Genomic DNA, 26,130 nt, shown 5'->3' with positions numbered 1-26,130 from the left:
CGTAGCAAAGAAGAAGAAAAACCAAATAAACTAAAACAGTTAATTTAATGAAAATAATAATAAGATAAAGAAACAGTTATACAATAATCAAACGAGCTAACTGCTACAGAAATGGGACCATGTTAACACTATTTCGGAGAGAAACATATAATAGTTATAATTCACTTAATATAATCACACCACACCTGTTGTTTATGAAACTGACTACTTAAATAGCGCTTAGACGACTTCTATGTCTGCCATATCTCAGTCGGCCTGATAAGCCCTGAGATTTGGCAAAAAGCTTCATCGACACCGGATATGTCAAATGTAACGTGGTTGACATAATATTGTACATTCTTTTTGTTTTCTCTCATAAGTGCCTAGAATTAGCACAAAACACATGTACCTGTTAAAATAGTTTATATGAAATTATCGTTTACTTCATTTGACTTTTACCTCGAGTACATATTACGAAACTTCTTATGACAGTTAATTTTATTTTAATTGAAAGAAATTTCTTTCTTTATATTTACCAAACCATTGCTTTATGGTTTATGGTAAAAACAAGTTTTACTGATTTTCAAAGATTAGAACCAATAAATGTTAGTCTCAACAATCTTTACAGAAACTGAAAGAAAAGCAATCTGAAAGGAAATATTCAGATGGAAATACACGTATTTATATAGAGAAATACACGTAGTTATATAAACATATTTACTTTTAGGTATCTTATCTTCTACGTTCTTGGAGAATTCCAGTGATTTTTATCGTTATCTTACAATTATCTATTTAAAATCATTTGGACAAAATATTACAAATAATATAAAAGTAGTAGAGTATGCATAACTATAGGACATATTTTCAGTAGGATCTAAATGCAGATTAGCTCCTAACCTACATAAAATTGAAGTAATAAATAAACTCAACAAGATACGTCACAAAAATCAGTAATTATCACGTTTTGGTTTCTTCATATTTCAAATCCTCCTCTTTTTCGTTTTATGATAAATGTGGCTAATGGAACATTTCACCTTCTACTGTCTCCAAATCTTTTACATCTAAAAAAAAACAATACAACAATATATAAACGTTTAGTACCTCTCATATTGTAAGGTATGTGTTATTAGTAACGTGTTTCTCATATGTAAGGTATGTGTTATTAGTAACGTGTTTCTCATATTGTAAGGTGTGTATTATTAGTAACGTGTTTCTCATATTGTAAGGTGTGTATTATTGGTAATGCGTCTCTCATATTGTAAGGTGTGTATTATTAGTAATGTGTCTTTCATATTGTAAGGTGTGTATTATTAGTAATGTGTCTCTCATATTGTAGTGTGTGTGTGTTTTTCTCATCGCAAAGCCACATCGGGCTATCTGCTCAGTCCACCGAGGGGAATCGAATCCCTAGTTTTAGTGTAGAGTGTGTATTATTAGTAATGTGTCTCTCATATTGTAGAGTGTGTGTGTTTTTCTCATTGCAAAGCCACATCGGACTATCTGCTCAGTCCACCGAGGGGAATCGAACCCCTAGTTTTAATGTAGAATATGTATTATTTGTAATGTGTCTCTCATACTGTAAGGTGTGTATTATTAATAATGTGTAACAGCACGAACAAAAGAAACGAGTAATATTAAAACATTTTAACGTTAAATAAACAATTTTGTGTTATGATATCAATATTTTATTTCAACTTTATTTAAATCCCAAAACACACTACCTGATTATGCTATTTATAATTAGTAAACACTTCCATGCTGAAATTTATCAGTAGCTCTTCAAATTTCCTAATAAAGACACATTACTTTTTACAAATGAAATATAAAATATACTGGGTAAAATATACATTGAATTTTCAATTGATTTATAATTATCCAAGATGATTATAAGTGTTGATGACCTATTACTTTATCTTCTGGTCTAATCAGTCTTTTAAATACACTATTTTGCATTGTTGCAACTTCGATATGCTTTAAAATACATTCACTCATCAGTATTTTATCCAAAAGCACTTAGTAGTGGACACTCTGTACAAGTCAAATAGTTCCACTGACGTTTTGTAAAGAAACTAATGTGCTATTATTATAATTATTCCTTTCATCACAAGCATACAAATTTTAACTTCAAATTTAACATCGTTCAGAAAGGTGGTAAACAGGTTCTTTATATTCTCTATCGCGACATCTGATAAAAAAATACCCAACTGAGAATACTGTTTCGGGAATTTTAGGCTGATAACGTGGGTTATCAGTTGTCTTTTCTCGTAAATCATAAAATTATATGATTATTTATATTCTGTAATATATTTAGTATTACAGAATTTAAAGTGAAGCTCCTTGTTGTTTTTCCCTACACAAATCTGTTGTTCGGTGCAAGTGCACTGGAATGGAACAATCTTTTCTACTATATTTGCTATCTTATATAAATAGTCTTCAAAATTACATAAAATAATTAATTATAGTTATTGAAACAAAATTGTTTTAAAGTGATTTCTCTGTACAACATAGGCTTACCTAAGAAGTGAATTTTTCTTTGTTTTAGTGCTACTGAATCAGTTCGTAGGGCAGAAGAATTCCGAATTTATTTTTCTTGTGGAACACTGGAGCAAGATTTGTTTGAATAACATCATTAGCCATGTATTCTGTGCCAATAACACTATTTGAAACAGTTCGGCTGAATATTGAATCTTATTATTTGTATCATATTATGTTGTAATGACACTATTTGAAGTACATTCAGTTCAACACCTGCGATTTTCGCATTCAACAGTCTCTGTTATATAAAGTACAAATGGACAGCAATATGCCGAGTGTGTGAATTAATTATTCGCAATGTTATACTCCAATGGATACAAGTTACGTTTCATGACGATTACAACTTTACAATTTGATATTTTTACAAAACTAATTGCCCTCGATGGCTCAGTGGTTAGTCTGGGGGCTTATAACGCTAAAAATCGAATCTCGATACACGCATTTGCCACAACACAGATAATTCGTTGTGTAGCTTTGTGTTTAAGAATAATCAACTGACAACGTTAGAAAATGTGATAAAAGTACTTGCGTTTGAGTCTTTTGTTGCCTCGGTTAAGAATAAAGTTTAAAAAAATACAAGCTTGGATGATTTTACGTTTTATCTCATCTTAAGACTTCGTGTTTTATCAACATTGGTATTAAATACTCTGTAGTTTCGTGGTGTTAAAAAGCAAACTATACTTTCGATACAGTTTTCCAAGTGTTGTTAGATTAAACTTTGAAGTTGCTACGTCAGTGAAGACGAAACGTTTAACATCTGTGTCTACTGTGATGAAGTGACAAGTTTTTGGATTTTTTTCAACGAGATAACAAACACTTGTTGGACACTTGAAGCATTGAAACAGGTCCTTAGCTATCAGCGGTTGCTACAGTTTCACGTTGTTTTGACGTCACAGCTGTACGGATGTGTCGTATTTCCGAGCGTTTGCGTATAAACGTGTTTTTGTATAAGAATTATATACTTGGTATAAAAAAGTTAAATAAGTATGTGAACCACACGCCTACAATTACCCTCGGAGTGTGTAATATGGCTGGTGTGTTTATGTTGCTAGCAAACTTAAACATTTAATGTTAGATTATCGTCGGACACAAAAGAACATTAAGTCTAATTTATTGCCAAACACAGGAATAATACGATTTAATGCTAATTTTTGTATTATTTGTATTGGTTCATAAATACATGTATGTTCGATTTAGGGCCTACGGTTCATTCTTACGTTCTGTAGAAGGTATTCACTTAACAAATTGACAGGATAGAGAAACTGAACTTAAGTATATATTTAAGCGTGAAACAAGATAAAACTCGTGTCAAAAACCCAAGTGTACATACCGTGTAATCATGCATCTGTAGAAGATTATAACATTGTTGTTGCAATTAGAATTATTGTTATCCAAACAAAATCATTAAACATAAATACAAAACTTTCCATCACAGAACTACGGTTTCAAACCAACTTCTGCAGAAAGCATTAAACTCTGTATAACTAAATGTGCTTAGTCACAATGACACTGCACTAGAGATGTTTTACAACTGCATCAACAACCAGTTCGTCTCTCAAGGCCTTCAAATTTAAACCTTTAAGAGGCTCCTGCTTAAGAATAATTCAGTTGATGCTTAAAGTTCAGAAGTTAGCTCCATTGTTGGGCACAGATAGGTAGGTATAAATAGCCCACAAATTTAATGAAAATAACATTAATTGTTAGTTTTTATTAATTATTTTCATACTTTTCTTGCCTGCTACTTTTCACTGGTGTCACTAGGTGCAGGTTGTAATAGATTCAAGCTAAGTTTCATGAAACCTACAACTCTGGTATTTGATATGCCTGTTCATTATTTAAATTGTGTTTAATTAACTGAAATTTGCGCATGACAGAAGTAGACCACAGTCACTACAAATTAATAAATGGCGTATGAGACGGTTGTGAGCGGTCTTATTACAACTAAACGCCGTTTAGAACCGTTAAACATCGCACTAACTCATTGGATTAGTCAGATTGTAACAATAGATATTTTTCAGAATTACATGACCATAAAAACAATAAAACTTTTCTAACGATATTACTATAGATTTTACTTTTATATCCTTGTATCTTTAGGTTATTGACCCCTCAGTGGCACAGCGGTATGTCTGCGGACTTACAACGCTAGATACTGGGTTTTAATACCCGTGGTGGGCAGAGCTTTCTGCTTAACTATGAACACCAACAACGCTTTCGGTTGTTCAAAACTAGTTCTCAGTGTACAATAGTGACTGAATAAAAGTAGTAAAATCATATTTATTTTATCCTTATCTCATTTTCTATTTTTCGTTAAGCAATAAAACGTTATTATTACTTTTCCAATCATATCTATTAACCTATTTGCTACTAGTTTATCCGGCTAAAATGTTCCACACAGTATTTAACTGCACATTAAGCTAGAAAAGACGATCTTTCATGTTACAAGAAGTCTACAACCAACAACCACACGCCCCAGTTAACCACGAATAAATCACGGTTATGTTGATTTCCACAATGTTTTCAACAAAGGTAGTTAGCGCTAATTTTAGGTAAACTGAATGTATTGTGTCAGAGTAAAGGTTCCAGCGCTAAAAGTAGATCCTGGAGATTTAAGTAAGCTAAAAAGTGGCGTCAAAAGAACAATTCAATGTTTTGTATTTGTATGTGTTTTTTAGCCACATCGGGCTATCTGCTGAGCCCACCGAGGGTAATTGTATTTGTGTACAATATATGCAACGATTGCTCTTTAGAGAAGGGGGAGGAATTAGGCAGAAGTATTTGCCCTTTTATTTTGTTTGTTTAGAATTAAGCACAAAGCTACACAATGGGCTATCTGTGCTCTACCCACCACGGGTATCGAAACCCGGTTTTTAATGTGTAAGTCCGTAGACATGCCACTGTGCCACTGGGGGACTGCCCTTTTATTAAACAACTGGAAGAAATATATATCTAATAAATATTACTTTTCACTGAGTGTGAGTACTTAATGAAAAGTAGTTTAACTCTCACCCACACCACCAGTAGAACATATTTCTTCGATTTTATTTTGTTAATCGTATTTTTATATAAAACACAGAAACTATTGTGTCTCATAAAAGGATGGCAGCTTCACCACTCCAAACCCACCTTGTGGTTACACTAGTAAAATTTACATTTTTACTTTGTTATTTCCTTTAGGCCTGAATTACAATCAATTTATATACTTTTTCTCTTGTTAAACTTGGCTTATTTGTAATGATTATCTTTATTAGTAGATTCTTTCTTCTTACTCAACTCTGTTACTTCCTCCATATATCATAATCATTCCTTGATTGCTGCTGTTCCTCTTATTTTTATGTCTATTAATTATTTTAATTGTGTTTGTTTAACTGAAACTAATGTGTGAAAGAAATACGGCCACAGTCACCATGGCTGGCATATGAGTGATCAAACAAGTCATATTTTATTATTTAGATTAAACACCGGTTACGAGCAGAGCTTCTTTAAAATAGTTACTGTTTTGTGTTACTTGTAAAAAAAAAAAAACCAGTATGATTCCTTCTTTGTGGCCAACTATGTTATAAGTTTTTTAGTTAGTTAATGTGTACAGAGTTTTGTGAAATTTTAGTTTTAAGAAATATAAATAGTTTTAAGATATATAAAATTGTTTAATCGACATGTACAATAAACACCATAGAAAGTGGTAGGTATCTGTTAACGCAATGGAAATCCAAATTTAAAACGTTATTTGTATCTTTTGTGGTAAAAAAAACTTTAATAGGGCCACTTTAACATACCTAATATATAAATATAAGTATTTTTTTGTGGTTTAAAATAAACTAAGAGACAAATCATCCCTCACTCTAAACCATATTGAAAAGAAGCTTCTAGGGAAAAGAGCAATAAGTTACGGATGTTATTATCTTTAGAATATACGTCTTTAGGTTCGGATTGCCTAATAAAAAAATTCATTTTCTCTTAATTTATAATAAGTTCTCTAGTTTGACTTACCTGAGAGGTTCGTTCTCAAATAGGATTTCAGAAATTGTTGCCCTGTGCTATGACTCCTCCGCGTGTCACCCACGCGCTGCTCACGAGTGTTGCGTTCCACGCTAGTTGAATGGACACTCAACATTCTCCCACATAACCGCACGTGCAGCGCGCGCACATCAAATGGAGACGAATCTTAGTAGGTCATTTGTTCAGCGGCTTACACCTGGTGTAGGTTAGCATAGACATTTTTCTGAACGATCTAGTTTGATAATCGGTTGATTGAACCAAGGATTAAGCCGGCATCAAGTTACGAGTAGTTGTGCTTTTTCTAATCGCTACAGTAATGATGTGATTTCAATGTTTCAAGTAACGCAGCCCAGTAGCATGGCCTTGGCAAGTTTCGGAACCAATCAGGCCAGCGATTTTACGACACTGTTGCACGCGCGAAACATCTATCGACGGTCTGTTGAGTTTGTAAAATACGCCTCTGGTCCTCTTCCGAGAAGAAGGCGCTGTTTCGAAGAATTTACCCACGTGTCATATTGCTGTCAAGTCAACATTTTAAGATCTCGGTGAGTAGATAGGTCCATCCTTTTATTACGAAGCGAATTGGTGGTTTGAAAGTCACGTGATATTTTTATTGTGCGAATCGGATACTTTCTCTCACCCTTCCCTTTGTCGCATGATTGTTTGTTTGCTTTGTACGTGGCCCGGCATGGCCTAGCGCGTAAGGCGTGCGACTCGCAATCCGAGGGTCGCGGGTTCGCGCCCGCGTCGCGCTAAACATGCTCGCCCTCCCAGCCGTGGGGGTGTATAATGTGACGGTCAATCCCACTATTCGTTGGTAAAGAGTAGCCCAAGAGTTGGCGGTGGGTGGTGATGACTAGCTGCCTTCCCTCTAGTCTTACACTGCTAAATTAGGGACGGCTAGCACAGATAGCCCTCGAGTAGCTTTGTGCGAAATTTCCAAACAAACAAACAAACAAAAAAGCTTTGTACGTGATCTTTCTTTTACAAGGATTTTCTGATAGAGATGTAGGGACGAGAGGAGAGGCGCCTATAATAACGAAAGTGGGGTGGGGCGTCAGGTAAGTGCTCTTATTATTTTTAATTGTGAAGAATCGCCTCCTTTCTCGGTTTCTACGATCAAAATTTAAACGTAACGAGCATGAATTTTTTTCTTCCTATAATTATTTGTCGAACGAATGAGACAGTTTACACAAGACTTGGGCGGTGTATCGAAAGGTGGTTTAGCAAAGATACGTTCTGTTCAGATGAAGGTTGTTTTTTTTAAATACGTGTACTAACTTTACATCTAATAATATAATTAATGTTTCATCAACGGAAGTTGTTGTTCAAAACCTTTGAAACCATCCTCATCAGAGTTTAACTACACCTATATTTTTAAGTGTATATTAAAAACAAATGGGTACCTTAACGATACAGATTATACTATATTAATATGGTTAGCGGATCATTATTTTAGCAGGTATCAAATTCTAAATAATTCAGTAAAATAGAAACTGACAGAGTATTTTTAGCCTGAGAAACACACAAGTTAGGCGATCAGTTCAAACATGGCCATTCCTCATTGAGATGAAGACCAACCAGCCAGATGAACGATGGTGAGGAGTATATTTGCTGCTTGAACCTAGAACCTTTCAGTACACAGTCCAGCCCAAATAACATTTAAGACAAACTGATTGGTTCCTTCCTGTTAACTATATAGACGTGTTATTATTCAGTTTTACGAATTTACACATAATTTATATTGATGGTATAAAATGTAAGGAAGTTAATCTCAGGAATTTTCGCGAATTTATAAACTTTATAACACAAATTATATTATTTAGCACGTATATGTAGGTTCGTAAGCGAAAAGAACTGGACTTCTAGCGACTAAACATGAATAAATAACAATATCATTTGAACTATTGTCTGTAAGAAATGTAGTTATATAATGAAAAATAATGTTGTAAATCAAACTTTTCGCTTCGGAGGGAAAAATATATAAATTTGCTGAACAACGGAATGTGTAAGAACTGTTAAATACATTAAATAGGGAAAACAGTCTTAACCTCTATACTGTATATACTTTTAAAGTAATCGATTGTGAAGAATGTATTACATACTGAACCAATAATTCATTATAAATATTTATTAGATCTGTAAATCTTCAGGTTAAATTTCAATTTTTCTGTAACTGATCTTCTAATATATTAAGACTAACATTATATACTGAATTAGATGTGTAAATGTTAAATGCCTATAGCATACGACTAAAACATGAATAATAACATTTTATTATATATCGAATAAAGTTTTCGGTACAGCAACCTTTGTATTCTTTCAGCACATATAAAATTAAAAACATATTACGATTTTCGCGGGTTTGTTGAACTAAAAACTTCTGATTAATAATTCTGAATGTATAGATTATCCTATGGTGCCAGTTTTAAAGGGTGTTGAGCTAGTAATATTCTGATTAGAAATACTGAACCTGTGCAGATTGTCCTATTGAATCAGTTTTAAAGGGTGTGGAGCTAGTAAACCTCTGATTAGAAACATTGAACCTCTGTACATTATCCTGTAGTGTCAGTTTTAGTATTAAGAACATGCAACGCACCAAATAATCTTAGTTTCAAAAAACAAACATGTTTTTAGTTAATTTTCCTTTTCTAGTCAGTAAAAAAATATGAGATGTCTTAAGAAAATGAAAAGCTAAAATTGTAATCGTAAAATAGAAGAATCACTACAAAGAAGCTTAAGTCAGTAAAAATAATTAAAACACGCGTTATTATAAAAGTAACGATTTGGTATTGTCTAACTGGTCTGTCTTTTCAGTTGTATGTGACATTCTATTGAAAATGTAAAAAATAACAATAATAATTTCTGTGTAGGCTATAGTTGTATTCATGAATACCGCTTCTAAAGCATTTTAGAAATGTTTAGTTTGTTGTTGTTTTTTTTCACTGTAAGGTTTATATTCAAAAAAGGTCAGGTTAAAATAATATTAAATAGTTATTATTGAAAGATTCTGATATTTTGTAACAGTAGAATAATGTTCAGTTGATAAATTGAAAATCAGTTCCAGCGCCTAAGCAACCAAAGTAGGCATATCTTAACCTTCAGATATATTTCGTTCATCTCATGGAATATTCGTTTTCAAAGTAATTTAGAGTTCGAAGAATAAAATACATTCCAGGCATAAATAGAGTTAGGTAATTAGCCATATCCTGGAAATTCCAGGTAAATAAAAATATTAAGTTTACTATATGTTTTATTATACCAAAGCAACATCGGGCTATCTGCTGAGTCCACCGAGGGAAATCGAACCCCTAATTTTAGCGTTGTAAATTCGTATCAGCGTGGGACTCTTAAGTTTACTCGAAATAATTAATAAATTAGCTTATTGAAATTCACCAAATTAGGCTAGAAAGAAGTATAATTATTACTGTTAATGCTGACGGTTGCTTGTTTGTGTTCAAGGTAAACACAAACTCTGTTACTTATATTGTTATACAAGGTGATCTTATCGAGCTATTACGACCTTTTAAGTAATTTCATTACATAATTGTATTTGTATCATCTCAGAGCACAAAATTATTTCCTGCTCTAAACAGAATTCAGGCACCTGAATAATTGTGTCTTTTATAACATCATCTTAACATACTCTTGTTCTATAACAAATATAAAAAGATAAATTATCATCACACATTGTTTCATGAACATTGTTCATTACTTCAAAATGAATTGAATTTTGATGTAATTACATTACCCATAATATCCTGTTTAATCTATGTTATAAGTCTGGATCGAGTGTTAAGCCTATATCAATATATGTTATAAGCTGTATCTTAATGAAGGAAAGTAAGCATATACATATTGATTTAAGATATAAATAAGGTACTAAAACAAGTAATAACATTTATCCTATGGCATAAACAAAAATTTTTTTCTTAATGTAGGTATCAAATAATGACTTAATACAGAACATAAACTTTACACTAATAATTAATTTTAATATATTGAAGAAGTTATGTATAACTAAAGAAATAAACTCTAGTTATAAGGAATAGATATTTTTATAACAGGTTATAATGTACACACAACAGGTAATAAGTGTTATTTCAAAATTAAACGTAAACTATATCTATAGCAGAAGAGAGGCCTTACTTCAAACGACATAGTGCTCACATACTACGCCATACGTAAAGTACATATTTTGATTATTTTGCTATTCTGCCCCTGTAGTATGGCCGCTAAACCTGTCTGATGCATGTTAGTATCGTTAGTGCATTAATACTGTTACGCATTAATAATGAATTAGTTTATTAATTTTATTATTACTTTTCTGTTGCTGTATTTTAAATTCTAACAATGACTTGGTTTGGTTTGTTTTGAATTTCGCACAAAGTTACACGAGAGCTATCTGCGCTAGCCGTCCTTAATTTAGCAGTGCAAGACTAGAGGGAAGGCAGCTAGTCATCACCAACCATCATCACCATCATCCAACTCTTGGACTACTCTTTTACCAACGAATACTGGAATTGCCCATCAAATTATAACGCCCCCACGGCTGAAAGGGCGAACATGTTTGGTGTGACGGGGATTCGAACCCGCGATCCTCGGATTACGAGTCAAGTGTCTTAACCACCTGGCCATGCCGGGCCCTAACAATGACTATATGGCTAATTCTGTAACTCATAATTTTATTTAAATATTTTTTGAAATAAATAACACTCAGTTAATCTGTTTATCTTCCCGTTTATGCTTTATAAGAACAATGTTAAATATAGTAGCAATAAAAAAAACGCTTTTGCATAAGTTACGTTCCAAAGTCATTTTCTTTAATAAGCCAAAATAAAAGAATGTTAAAAATCATTTCTTGTACTCTTACGAAGAGACTTCGTGCCACAAGGGTTGTGATATTATTATTTTTTATGATGTTTTATTGTTAAAATCACACGAATTGTACTGAATCTGAACATTGTACTTTCTCTTTCTTTTTTTGTTTTTCCTCTAACAGCAACTCATGATTAAAGATAGCGAACTTTAGTTTAAGTAAAATGTTTAATTCGTATCATTACAGTACAGTGGTTAAATGTGCTTTATAGTAATGGTTTACATGTTTTAAAGCGACAGCGTGCTACTGCAGATCCGAGGCCACATCTTTACCATCTATCTATACAAATTTATTATTTAGTTGATAGAAAATGTCCAACTATTCGACAGTGCAATACCACCATAGATAGGCTTATAGTTGGATAGTAACAACATACAACTTTCTAAAAGTGGAGCTTTGTGAGATCTTCAAGAACGCAGAAAATTCGCAGAACAGAGCATTTTTGACAAATTAGAACTTCAAAGACTCATACCAAATTAATTCATTGTATCACCCTCGCCAACAAAGTGAAATCTGTAGTTACGAAAGAGAGTCTTCGAACTCAAAGAACTACGATGATGAAGTTGAACATATCTCCTGATACTCTTAACAAAAAAAAAAATAAACTGTGATTTCAGATTGACGAAAACTACGAAACTAAAAACTCACAAGCTTCCAATATAATTCAATCCCAATGGTTATTTTCATTAGAAACATGGACAAAGCAATTGAAACCACATCAATCATATTTGAATATCTGCCTGTTTAAGTCAGTAGCTACAATTCTAATAAACCTTAATTTAGCTTATATATGGTCTTTTAAACCGTCCCCCGTTGGTACAGCAGTAAGTCTACGGATTTACAACGCTAGAATCAGAGGGGTTTGATTCCCCTCGGTGGACTCAGCAGATAGCCCAATGTGTCTTTGCTATAAGAAAACACACACATACATGTATATACACACATTCTTTTAAACCGACACTGGGTATGGGGAATCTGTAGAATGTATAGTATACTGGATATGGGGAATCTATAGAATGTATAGTTTATGACTGATCTCACCATTTGCTATAGAGGCATTATCTTCTGGAAGCTGCTCCCCCCCAGTGTAACAGCGATACGACTGCGGACTTACCTTGCTAGAAACCAGGTTTTGATACCAGTGATGGACAGAGCACAGATAGCCCTTTGTGTAGCTTTGTACGTAATAGCAAACAACAAATCTGGAAACTGCGACGTCCAGCAATACATAGTGCGTCCTCAATACCATCAGACTGAACACGATGAAAGTTAAAATAAGTAATCCTAATAGACGCACAGAATCTGGCTCATAATTCTTATAATAAACCTTCAGTATTATATTTAGAGTTGTTATTAATGTTGATTCAGAAGAACCCAGGGCGTAATTTGCATGTTTAGAAATGTAATGTAGAAGTGTAAGAAAAATATTTAATGCCAATATCAAGGTTGAACTGATCGTGATCTGATTGTATCCCAGAGTTCATAGTCCATGGAACTTTACCATAAAAAAGAGTCCTCCATACTTTGGGGCCGTGAATGTACTATAATAGTGACGGTCAAATTCCACTGTCGATCAGACAGTAGTAACCTAAGAGTTAACTGCCTACCGTCTAATATATGGGTTGAACATTAGGGACAGCTATTCACAGATAAACCCTAACGTACCTATTCGCAAAAATTCTAAAACAAACAAACAAAATTAGATAAACGATATATTCTGAATACCATTTCAACTACTGTTATATGGGTGAGTAGCGAACACTGTAGAAAATCTAAGAACATGTTATTCTTTCTCATGAAGCCAATGAAATTATCTTTCATAAGCTATTACTGTAAATTTTAGCTTATCTGTTTTTACTTTTTGTTTTAGATTCACTATACGGCAAAGCGGAATGACATTAGATTCTATTTTATGTTTTACAAGCTTCATATAAGGAGAAACTTTTTCTGTACACACATATATATATCAATGAGCAACTGACTAAATTAATCATAATAAGGTGCAGACAGTGTCTGTTAACTATTGATAGTTTACCAGGTATCACAGCAAATACACTTTATATTTTTATGGAGAGTTCCCCAGTGGGTCAGGAATAAAATTGGCTCATTTTGCTAAAATCAATTTCGAATACCCCTGATGGACAGAGCACAAATTATGTAGCTTTGCACTAAAACAAAAGCAAACAAACAAAATAGAAGCGGGTTTGCATAGAAATCCTTTGTGTAGCTGTGCGCGAGAATTCTGAAACAAACGCATTACCATGGATTTCGAACCATTTGATAAATCATATGAAGTCAAAAATATAATTGCTACTGGTGTTTCTGAATGGATGTTAGGATTTAATACAAAACTGATATCAATCTTTTTATGATAAAATGATTGATTATGAGTCTAAAATATTGAAAAATATATTTTTGTGTATATCTTATCTCTTTCTCTCTCGTTGTGAGGTAGCTAGTTTTACGCTAAAATTGAATGTATCTACATGTCTATCAGTTTACACACGCAAGCTATTTCATCATGTTACAAACTTATTTTAGTAAGTTGAAGACAATTCTGCTCTGTTTGTGTTTATATATAGTATATATGTAAATATACACTGCACACGTACGTGTGTTTATGCGTGTATACCCACTGCCAACGAGCCTTGGCAAATTAATTTAATTAAGTTGTATCCAGCACATCGGCTTATACACGTCAGACAATAAAAATCGTTGTTTTGCTCACAGTACAGTTCATTAGATCCGAGATATTAACAAGATCTACGTCATTCCCTCGTTAAAAACTTAATGCATGACTGTGTACTAGGATGTAAGACAGTACTCGATGTGTTATGCCACGCGTCTTTGTTCATGAACTTTGCCCTCAAGCTTTGACTGCTTTTTTTAATATACCGTTTTTGACTCTGTGGACATAACTTTCATGTCGTTTAATTATTTTGCTGGATAAGAACTAGAGACTCAAGAAACGGGTAGTTTCTGTATAAATAATTACTTTTGTTCTAGACTTCAAACACAGCGTTAGTTTTCCACAAAATTTCGAAGACAGACACTAACCAACATAAAACAACGTAACAAATAATTTGTAACATGCTACAAAATGTAAACTTTCTTGGGACACGCAAAACATCATTTGAATTATCAGATTATATATTTATTTTGATCGTGTAATGACAGGTTGATACTGATATCTTCCCCATTGGCTACGGAAACTAAGAACTAATTGTCGTGGCCTAGTAACGGCGCCTGGCAACAACAGTAAACCGATTAGAAATGGCAGACTCATCCTCCGCAAATGGAAGTCTACAAGACGCTGTGTGACGACATCACCCGAAGCTCGCTCGTCGGTTCCCGCTTCAAAAGGCACCAATTCAGAGCAAGCTTGTGACGACAATATGACGTTTAATTTTCGGAAAGCTTCGGATGCACTCACTACCATATATGGGGAATGTTGGCGTAAAGCCGAAAGATGATAATTCCTTAAAGGCACGTGCTCAGAGAGAGATTATTTAACATTCCAAAACCTCTATACACCGATCTAAGCTCTTATAATATAAATATCGTGTTAACAACTCATTATTTCGTCTCTATACTGCATACTTAAGGCACAACAATGTAAGATACGTAGAGGAAGGAAAGACAACAAGCCTGTGTACATGCACTGCGTAAACAAAAACTTGAATAAATGCCAATTTTCTTTAGCTGTAACGTCATTTTGACGTTTCTACGTAGGTAGATAGAGTTTGCTCTTATTGGATGATTAGTAAGTTCCGGTTGCCATATATGGAAGAGACACGCGGTGGCCTTCATTCATGTGGCTTGTTTCATTCAGCTGACGTATAACAAAGTACACTCAGAGACGAGATTAGCGGCAGTGAGAGCTGAGCTTTCCACATGATAGGAGGTCGAATGGTAAACTCTTGCTTTCAATGTTAATGTCAAGGAAGAAGTAACCTGCCGGATGACCCCACGATATCTGACAATAAACAACCGTGTCTTCTGGAAATAGGTCCTTGGCCGCGGGGCGCGTGCCGGTGTCTGTCACTTGTGCGACTGTGGAGGTTTCTACGGGAAACCCGCAACGATCTTTAGCATGATTATGGACGCACTTGACATCCTTTCTCGTACAGTGTTGAACGATCACAGTTTTAATCAAAACTTTGAAAATTACAAGCTTTTCTTTTCACCGTCAGTCCATACATACGATAGAACGTACCAGTTTAACACTGAGACGGGTACAGACTCTTCTCGTGAATCACCCGGCTCTTTCTGTGAGGCGATGCCGGACGCTGCTGACGATATTTTTAACAGTACAAACAACTTCGTCCCAACTGAAGAACAAGCATTATACACTTACTCTGCTTCAGGTAAGATGATATCCAAATTAAGTCTCTTTCTCTCTAGAAAATATTATGTTCTAACCATAACTTGAAAGTCTTAGGAGTTTAAAGCATATTACACATTTTTTATTATTTCTCCCCGTGTAGATCGCTATTCTGATAAGGCCAGTCTTTTTCTTCTTACTGAATAACATGTTTTTAAATAAAATTATTAAATGAAAGGTAGTTATCCTTCTTACACCATTCAAAGACGAAACAGGTGGTTGGGCTGTCATGTCTTACGCACTGATAACAGAGAAACGGCGTGGGTGTTAGCCTGATAAGAAAAACTTTTCTGACCTGTATATATGTGTGTTAAAACTGATCGTAGATTCTTTCGGGTGAAAACCGCCTTAATTAACGTGCTGTTAACTTTGTCCTAGGATGAGAGAGGACGCCTGCTAAGCCTGCCTGATTACCTCTTCGCCGCGTAGCTCCGCTCCATCACGATAAAAAGCAGTGACGTTTACGATAAAAAAACGATGACGCGAGAGAGTATTGACGTTTTCAATCTAGTGCGCAATCTCAGAGTAAAAATTTGTTCGTTTTATAGGTAGACGTGTTAATGAAAAATCTAATAAAACGTAAGACCGTAAATACAAGTGAATATCCTTAAAATTTTTAATCTATCAAATTTTGTTAGCGTAATGTACATTACATGTTTTTACTAAGTAAACGCTATTATTGCACCTCTAGTGTCGATCTCTCGAACTAATCGTGATAACAACCACTCTACAGTAAGGGGAGGAGTTTGCCGCTTAGACATTAGAGGAGGGGATCGTAAATCAACAATGTTCTTGTCTAGTATGTATTCCTTCTCTAGGCCTAAGAAAGAAAGGTTTCGTGTTCCCATGAGTGAGTGGGTTTTCTGCCTTCACAGTACAGTTGGTGTACTGTGTAAATATCTTATTTTAAATCTTATTTGAATAAAACAAATTTGGGTAAGAGATGGAATGTCATGCAAAACACGAATATAGTACTAAAAATATTCCAATTTAAGACTGAAATGAAAGCAATATCGTCTGGAAGATTTTGCGTAACCCATAACTGTTAGCCTTCAAGACTCAAGTTGTGCGAAACAAAAGCAAAGACTCTACTGGACAATATACTTATTGGTTTAAATTATATGTGATCTTTAAACAGTCGAGAATAAATTTGTATAGAATCCCATTTTGTCTTCCTTAATACGTAGACAATAACTTATAAACTTAAACACAAAACAAAAAGAAACAGTGATATTTCATTACCAATCCAATGGTATATTCACAACACCTAAATAACTATATACTATACAGTTGTTATTAATACCATAAACAGTATACCGTACTTCTAATATTTTACAAGTACTGGAGCCTTCGTCATTGTTCTTTATACAATAATAATGCAACATGTGCTATTGTTCATATCACATAATGACACACAATATACTCTTCTTTTTTCACCATAATAACATCACACACTGCTATTTTTTGTGGTGACATATTAACGTTTACTGTGGCATTATTATGTCACTAATGTTGTTATTGACCCAGTATTAACACCACATTGGGTAGTTGTTAATAATATCATCGTAACGTCACATTAAACTGTTGTTAATAAAGTCGTAGTAACGTCGCCACATTGGACTATTGTTAATAAAACCGTAGTAACGTCACATTGAAATGTTATTATTAATATAAAATAAGCACAATTTTATGTTGCTGTTAGTAATGGAATAACAACGTAACAGTGAACTGTCATTAGTAATAGAATAATATCGTCCCATTAGCTAATTGTGATGTACCATAAGCTAAACTCGCAGTGAAAGTACATACTAAGGTAACCAATGATAAATAATTAACGTGGTCATTTTCACACTTATACAGTGTTTGAGGAAGCTTCCTTCATTTTTTTCAAATCAACTAAGAAGAATTCGCGTACATATTTGAACTTATGCTGAGAAAAGTTTTTATTTTAATCTCTGTCTAAAACATACTACATTTTAATTTAACAAATCAAAATTCTCTGAAAACATTTCCGTTTTTACTTGGGACTATTTTTGATGTTACAGATAATAAGTAGGCACTTTGTTAGAGACCCGCATTACAGTGTGGCCCGGGAAATCTGTCAAATCAATGCCGAGCAGAATAGAAACAAACGTAAGGTATTTAAAGGCAACTGTGATCGAGTTATAACGAAGATGTTAGACTATGTATCCAGTGTAGTGTTTTTTGTTATTAAACAAAAGTGTGGTTTTAGTTTTCCCCTTCCACAAAATGGTTATGCTATTATTTGTATAAGCCTTTATTTCGATAGAGGAAGAATTCCTCGCATGAGAACAATCGTACAAAAACGGGCCGAACGTGGCACAATGGTTAGCGCGCTGGATAGCTGATTTGAGGATTCTATATTAGCGTCCCGCTACCAAAAAAAATTGTGTCCTGCTCTTTGGAGTTGTTTGAAAAGTTCACCCACTATTCTATCGGACAAGCGTAAGACAAGGGCTGATACGTGGGTGCTATTAATCAGCTGTCTTCCCTCTAGTCTATCAGTTCAAAATTAGAGGCGGCTAACGCAGATAACCCTTTCGTTTTCAGACTTTCGAAATGTCGTCATCTACACTTGTTTTTTACAACTTAGTTTCAACCCTCCAGTAGCTCTAGACGGATCTTCGATAACAAAAATATAAGTTCACATTTGGACGTTCAAATTCCTTTTTGAAAATGTGGAAACTGGGATTACTAGCTCTAATCTCCAGGTGGAAAACAGATCCACGTTTTATACAGTAAACCATTAGAAATATTTAGAGTAAAAATTAACACTGGAATAATTTCAGAAAACCTTCTGACATCGTAGGACAGAGTTCTATTCTTGACATTTCTGTGGTTATAGTGCAGGTTTTTTACAGACGTTAGTCAAATAGTGTTTCTATTTCATACTTGTAAAATTTTATCTATTTTAAGTTACCCTGATTAGCGAATTGTATTGTTCATAGAGGATAAATGAATTGTTATATCAATAATTTAAAAAAAAAGAAGTTCGATTTTCATAATAAATATTTTGCTTCAGTCTGTTACAACAAAATGTTTTCATGTTATTTACAACATTTTAAGATACATAAAGCACAATTCATGTATTTTCTTAATCTGGTTGCATCAAAAAATTAATGTTAGGTTAAATCTATGATTACACATATCGCCACTATAAACTTACCATTCTTATTTTTCAGTGGTATAAATGTTAAATATCACCACTTATAATATAAACTTACCAGTCTAATTTCTAAGTGTTATATACGTTAACATATTTGAAGATTGAAATGAAGCTTACCACGTGGTTATTCAATATTCGTTGTCAGTTTCAAACCCAAACCAGCAGATAAATTTGTCTGGGTAATTACATAATTTCAAAGCTAAGCTCAGTTGGCGTTGAGTGGTCGGCTGTTATTACTTTTATATTCTGAATATTTCAGAAAATTAAGTATATGAATGTTACTTGACGAACGCTTAAATATCATGATTTAAAGATATAAGGTTGTAGTTTGGCATCTTTTGACAAGTCCTTCAGAATTTAACACATCAAGATCGAAACTGGATTTGATACGAATATATGCACGCCATCCAGTGGTTAGTAGACGCACGAGGCCACGAGTTCGTGCACGAGGGAGTGGTCTTCTAGTGCCAGGTGAGCCATACGTTGTGAACACGTACCGTAATTATCCTCTCAGAGTTCAGGATTGGTTAATGATTGTCTTTGCCGAGTTTACGGGCTTTTCTCAAGAAGCTATACACACTTGGACGTCGACTCCTAAAATTACCACACGATGCAACTTACACGGCCAATACCCGAAATGCCACACTCGCGTCGTCCTAGTCTCCCGACTGAATTGAGTGAGTTGATGTGCCTGTGTTTGGAAATCCCACCGAACCTGTGCCTGCAAAATTCCTCGGTATCTTATTCGATGTCCCGCGACTTCCACGGGCTATTTGAATTCATGTATCGCCAATTTTTGCCGATCTAATGGTAGGAACTAAGATTTGACATTTTATTTGTGTGAATTCTTCCGGAAAACGTTGTATGATGTCACTGAATAACGCCCACTAGAAAGCTACTAAATATTTTCTGAGGAGCAAACTTACAATCTACCCTGTTAATACGTTTCTAAATACTTCATTTGTTGGTAAATATAATTATAACCTCTGAGTGTTCTTCATAGCTCTAAGTTATCGGACGATGAGACAATACGTGAATTTCAAATTAAAATTAATCCGGCACCTTTGTTTTCGTCCCATATTTTGGCGGTACCCCAGAAAAAGCTTCGCGGCCCATACTTTGGGAAACACTGGTTTAAACTATAGTACACCCATTTTACAAGCAAATATCAAACGTTACATGGAAAAAAGTGCTTAACACTTTGGACAAGCAACCTAGAAATTGTCGTATATAAGCTGGGTTTTGTAATTAATAATCCTGTTTGTTTTCAGTCAGACTGAAATTTTGTTTTTTGTTTTTTCTAGAATACCTGAAAACAGATATACGTTAGTTAAGTAATCTTCTTGTACATTTCTTCCTTTCCATTTAACTTTAAAATTTATCGTAATTCATTAATATTAGCTAAATACATAAAAACCAAAGTTTGATACGTTTTGTATTAGAGGTCTCGAACGACTTTCCAGATCACTGGGGGATAATTTATAGTCAAATGTTGCTGTCTTAAAACCGTATTTTAAAACTTCTAGGAAAAGGATATGAATAACAACTGGTATAAAAAGTGTAGGATTTTAGCAATGCTATAGAACGTAGAAGACGCTACGTTCGATTTTCACGTTGAAAATCATGACCCTTGATGCTGCGCATAACTCAAGTGCGTGCATGCGTGTGTGACGTTGCATCGCGGTGAGACTTAAAAGGATGTTTGGAGAGATATGGCTGCTATACTCAAAGTACTGCAAACAGCTGCCAAACTTGGTCTTTGTCGTTCGAGTAAATCTCTACATTTTCATCATGGTTTGTACACACACAGAGGGAGACAAACACCAAGCTCCTAATGGCTAATATTCTGTATGAGAAATATATAACTCTTTTTTTGGAGTTTCCACATTATTTACACATGTGCAAAAACGTTCGTTGCGACATTTTACTAACAATTGTGATTGGTTCCCGTTCTGTTGCGTACGTAGCTTAGTGCAGGTCGAGTATTAACGGCAACTTATGTAGTTTTTTTTAAATATACGAAGTAGAAAACACCACAGAGACTTAATATTAATATTTTTTTTCCACAGCCGAAACGGTGGTCCCTTCAACCAATAAGTCTGAACAAGGGATGTACCCCACTACTTCCCTTCAGCAAACCAGTACAACACAGAGAATTACGTATCGCCGTGCCGCCCCAACAGCTACGTCCCCTGCCCATCAAGGAGCTCAGGGCCAGATGGGAGGGTGGCTGGATCCAGAGAAAACTTCCGACTTTACACCTTTTCTAAATATACTCAGTCAAACTACAGTTCCAGTTTCCTCACCAACACCACCTGGTCCAGGCCTTGGAACTCCTTCACCTGCACCATCCTCTCACTTCTCAGCTTCGCCCAGCCCCAGTACCTTTGAAACGGTCAGTGCCCCACCCCCACCCTCTCTAGAAATAATTGGTCAAGAGCAATTTTTCATTAGTCCTCAAGGCCAACAAGAGCTACTACAGTTTGACACCAGCAGTGAGGGGCTCACCATGAGACAACCTCCAATGTACAGTAGTTGTGCTGTTCCAGAAGGGAACGTCGCAGCTCTTGTGGCGGCTACTGGAGGAATACCCCCACAGTCCATGATCGTCCAGCCAGGGATGGAGCTAGCGCCCATGTCAGGACAGAAATACCACTTGTCGAGTTCTTGCTATAACACTCCTGATTATGGAACTTTGACTGGTCTCCAGCTGGGGGCGGGTCCTTCTACTGTGGTACCCAAACAGGAGCCAGTCTCCGAGAGTGGCTTCCTGACCGGTCCTGGACCGGGGCTGGCAGACTACAACCAGGCTACGAGCAAAGGGCACGAGATCCTGAACCAGGCTTATCAGACCAGTCCAATGCCTTTCAAGTTGATTCCGGTAAAACCACGCAAGTACCCCAACAGGCCAAGTAAGACACCAGTCCACGAACGGCCTTACGCCTGTCCTGTCGATGCTTGCGACCGACGGTTCTCTCGCAGTGATGAACTGACCCGCCATATCCGGATCCACACTGGACAGAAACCATTCCAGTGTCGAATCTGTATGAGGTCATTCAGTAGGAGTGACCACCTGACCACGCACATCCGCACTCATACAGGTGAGAAGCCGTTTTCCTGTGATATGTGCGGGCGCAGATTTGCTCGTAGCGACGAGAAGAAGAGACATGCCAAGGTTCATTTGAAGCAGAAACAGAAGCGATCAGCGACTCAGAACCAAACTAGCGAGGGGCCGAGTAACAGTTTGTCTGTTTCTCAAAATAATCCTTCCACCAGTGCGGTTCCTGGCAGTGTTTTCTGTACGTCACAAAATGTGTCAGTGACTACCACTGCTCTGCAGTAAGCTTGACCACGAGAGTGTTATCGTCAAACGAACGACTGGCCTTTTAAGTTTATTTACAGCTGTGCCCATCTGTTCACTGTGTGCAGCCTAGAACAATAGTAGAACTGATACTTGTGAAAAACAAACGTAAAAGCTGAGCGAAAGGTGAAAGGGTGTTCTCTCTTTCTTTCTTTCTCTTTCTCTTTCTCTCTACTTATACGACTGAGTTAAAAAGATATATAACGTCACAATTTGTGCCTCGGAATTTATCGTTAAGACCAAATTTGACGTGTGTTCGAACAAGCGGTGAACACAGCACAAAATAAAACTGTGAAGATTATTCAAAATTTGTAAAAAAACAACAACAACAGAAAACTAAAAAGAAACATTCACGCCTGTTGCTATGAGTGACTACTACTGTTTAAAGGATCGTTTAATAATGAAATAAGGTCTCTTTCCATCTAATGTATATAAGTGCGTTTTATACAATAGAATGAAAAGAAGTGATTTGCAGGAGCACCTCAACGACTTTAAATCAAATTAATCGTTGTATTGTCAACATATCACTTCATGAACCGTCTTTGTTTCAACCTACATTTCTAGACCTAACCTTTAAACTAAAACTTTTATATCTGTATCAAAATACTTCGTTATATTTTAGCTAAACAATTCTTCTTAAGTAGTTTTTGACTAATAGTATATTTTTTTGACTCACTTGATCAAATATTTTAATAATATTCCCTGGGCTTTCATCATCTTCAACAGATATATATTATTTTTTCTAACTTCGATAAATTCATTATGCTACAAATAATAACTCCACAAAGTAAAATTTGGCTCAACATTTTACAGAATAAAAGGTAAATTTGAGAAATTAAAATAAATATCTTGAATGAAGCATGGTCGAAATAATATTTTCAACAGTTGATACCACTCGACTGTTTGAGTTAGTTATTAACTTATTGTTTTCCTCTTTATACATTTTAAATAGTTTCACACATAATATTTCTTAATAATATATACATATATATGTATGTTTTCACAGAGTAAATGAACTGTTTTAAAGTTGCTCTTTTGAATTGATTATCGAGCTGAAGCTTATGTTTGGATATATGACAGTAAAATATCACGTTTGTTTTCTATAGATAGGTGTAATGCTTAAATTTTTTCTATAAATGTTAACTCTTATAAATTTTAAACTAAGTCTATATTAGAGTTGTACAGAAATAAAAGATTTTACTGCTTAACAAAATGAAATGTTTTAAAATTAAAAGAGATGATGTTTTTGATTTTTTTATAAAAACAATTTTTACTTCAAAACTACAGAACTATTTTCTACCTTCAAGATGCTTCTGTACCAATTACTGTATCTGTGATTATCCGTTGTGTCGTACAGATTAACCTCAGAAACCTTTTTTGAAGTGCGCACAAAGTCAGTACCGTCATGTTCTCTATCTATTAACTATAAACTATTAATATTTTCACGGTGAATGTTTAAAAAATAGCGTAGCTTGTTTTGTGGTAACTATGGTGTAAATAGTGTAACAATGTCTTGACACTTAACTGTTTAGTTATAATTCCAAATAATAACAGTTACAAAATATTATGCTTCAAAGAAGAGGCGAATTGTTTCGCCGAACAGTAGTCACAAACTTGCGTGATTAGATTTGAATATTCTATTAAAAAAGTGAAATTTATTATTGTTGATTATGTATATGTGTATGAACTAGCATTTTAAAAATTTTAATGAATTGATTGTTTAATTATTGTTTTAAACACTTGTTGTAAATTTAGATTTACAAGCTTTAGATTTAGATCTAAATGTTGTAAATTTAGATTTAGTAAGCTTATTTGTTTTAATTGGCCATATTCTTTTTTATTCTGGCTCTCGGTGATTTAAAAATATTCATAAAGACTGACGTTTTGTTTGCTTCTTTATTTTAACAACCGCGTGTGGGTTTTCTTGTTAAATTAATGTTCATTTGTCAATGTTAGTGACATAGTTTTATAACTTAGCACAAAAGCCGTTTTTCTTCTTTTTTGTTATTATAGACAAAATTAACTTTCTCGTGAAAGCACTTGTCTGAATCGGTATTTAGGTCGCGATGGAGAACCTGGGAGGGTCAGAAACGTTTTCTCGTGAAATCGAAGTGTCCAGAAAGTAACATGAAAAAACACACACCCTAAAGTATGATTATTTGACTTTTATTTGCCCCCACACGTGATATAGTAATAACTGTTACAATATTTATCAGCTGCGTTTCTCAGATTATAAACAAAGACAAAAAAAAAAAAGCAACAAAATAAAACGAACTCAGTTGACAGGTCCTAATTTAATGTTGTACAATATCATTTTTTATTTGAAATCTTTGTTTAGATTCTTAAAATGTACTTTTTTCCCTCAGTTAAAATTGTTTTTATCACGTGCTTGTTCCAAATTGTCTTGTGCTTTTTAAATGTTATTTCATATGATTTTTAGCATTATTGTTCATATGTGCTTTATTCCAATCTCAAGATGTAGTTGTCTCATATCTTCTTTCAAACAAGAATTTGCTTGTTAAAATAATTCCCGTCTCAAAACTACTCTGAAAGAAGAGGTGTGTATTTACTCAAGTTACCGTGCTATTAAAAGATATATATATATAGTCTTCACAACTTCTCATGGTATGAGTTATTACTAGTTCCACTCTCAACATTTTTCTCACGTGTATTCACGTCAGATTATTGATAAACTTACCTTTTTCCTACACTTTACTGAACTCCAAATACATCGGAAAAAATAACGAGTTACATCAATAAAACAACAGAAATGATATAAGAAGAAAAACTGAGCGATGTATACTGATTCATATATAATCTTTCGAAGAACAAAACTCCTTAATACATACTCGTTTAACATTTTGTAAAACTAAAACATCTTTTTTTAGTAATTTAATAAACGGATTGGTTTGTTTTGAATTTCGCACAAAGTTACACGAGAGCTATCTGCGCTAGCCGTCCTTAATTTTGTAGTGTAAGACTAGGAGGAAGGCAACTAGTCATCACCACCTACTTCCAGTTCTTGGGCTACTCTTTTACCAACAAATAGTAGGATTGATCGTTACATTATAATGGCCCATGGCTAAAAGGACGAGCATCTTTGGTGTGACGGGGATTCGAACCCGCGCTCCTCGGTTTACGAGGGGAGTGTCTTTACCATATGGCCATGCTGGGCCTTAATAACTAAATCTTTGCCTGTGTCTCACATATGTTAGTTAAAATTAAACCTAAAAAATCAAAGTGCTGAAAGACTAAAAACACTTTTAACGCAAGGAAACGAACAAAATATCATTATAAACATACAATAATTCGCAGAATATATTAGTATTATTTTTTATTAAATATTTAATATTTGTCAAAAATAATTTCATTGGTGACTTACCATTAATTTTACAATAAAATAGTCGAAATGTAATAGTTATTAATATCAAAAAATCAAAACATTTTTATAAAAATGTATCATAGTTATTATATTCATGATTGCTTTAAAATAATTCCCCGTTTTGCTAAAAAGCAGTCGAAATTAAATTTATTTTCACTTTATAAAAAACTGAAAAAAATACTTTAAAGTTTCAAGGAATAGTTATTTGTAACAAATGATTTATTTGGTATAAATTCACTCATTCTAAATCTTTTATGGTTCATAACAGATTACAATGTTTATAGAGATTAATTTCATTAAATTTCTAAACCAAGAGTCTACGTTTATATAAATATATTTTGATTAAAGTTCATTAACTTTAGAATTTTTGTTCAAAGATTGTATTGAGAATTTATCCTATCATTTTAATTATTTTATACTTTGT

The 26,130-nt window shown here is 34.3% G+C and overlaps 1 protein-coding gene and 1 long non-coding RNA gene across 4 annotated transcripts in view; one reads left to right on the top strand and one right to left on the bottom strand.

Moving 5' to 3' along the window:
- Positions 1–7,050, bottom strand: part of LOC143253573 (uncharacterized) — a 67,623-nt gene extending 60,573 nt beyond the window's left edge. For 2 of the 3 annotated variants that reach the window (XR_013029709.1, XR_013029710.1), the window contains exons 1-2: positions 6,505–7,050; positions 941–1,040 (exon numbers count right to left, since the gene is read on the bottom strand). This is a non-coding gene — a long non-coding RNA (uncharacterized LOC143253573). Of the gene's footprint in view, positions 1–26; positions 1,041–6,504 lie in introns of those variants that run through there. The other variant, XR_013029707.1, reaches the window with a different exon arrangement.
- A 142-nt stretch (positions 7,051–7,192) lies between these two features.
- Positions 7,193–24,937, top strand: LOC143253555 (uncharacterized). Its single transcript, XM_076507618.1, has 3 exons — positions 7,193–7,574; positions 14,570–15,759; positions 21,033–24,937. The coding sequence occupies exons 2-3, from the start codon at positions 15,486–15,488 to the stop codon at positions 22,304–22,306; spliced, it is 1,548 nt and encodes a 515-aa protein (XP_076363733.1). The 5' UTR covers positions 7,193–7,574; positions 14,570–15,485; the 3' UTR covers positions 22,307–24,937.
- Positions 24,938–26,130: the final 1,193 nt, after the last annotated feature.

Source organism: Tachypleus tridentatus, chromosome 1 (genome assembly GCF_004210375.1).
Source record: "Tachypleus tridentatus isolate NWPU-2018 chromosome 1, ASM421037v1, whole genome shotgun sequence".
NCBI lineage: Eukaryota > Metazoa > Arthropoda > Merostomata > Xiphosura > Limulidae > Tachypleus > Tachypleus tridentatus.
Note: the sequence above shows the minus strand (reverse complement) of the source record. Positions and strands in the feature narration are given on the sequence as shown.

What these genes read in the sequence shown, in the direction of transcription:
- LOC143253555 (XM_076507618.1), top strand. Translation starts at nt 15,486, where the DNA reads ATGATTATGGACGCACTTGACATCCTTTCTCGTACAGTGTTGAACGAT. An exon ending in ATACACTTACTCTGCTTCAG is followed by an intron (nt 15,760 to 21,032) that starts GTAAGATGATAT and finishes TTTTTTCCACAG; the next exon opens with CCGAAACGGTGGTCCCTTCA.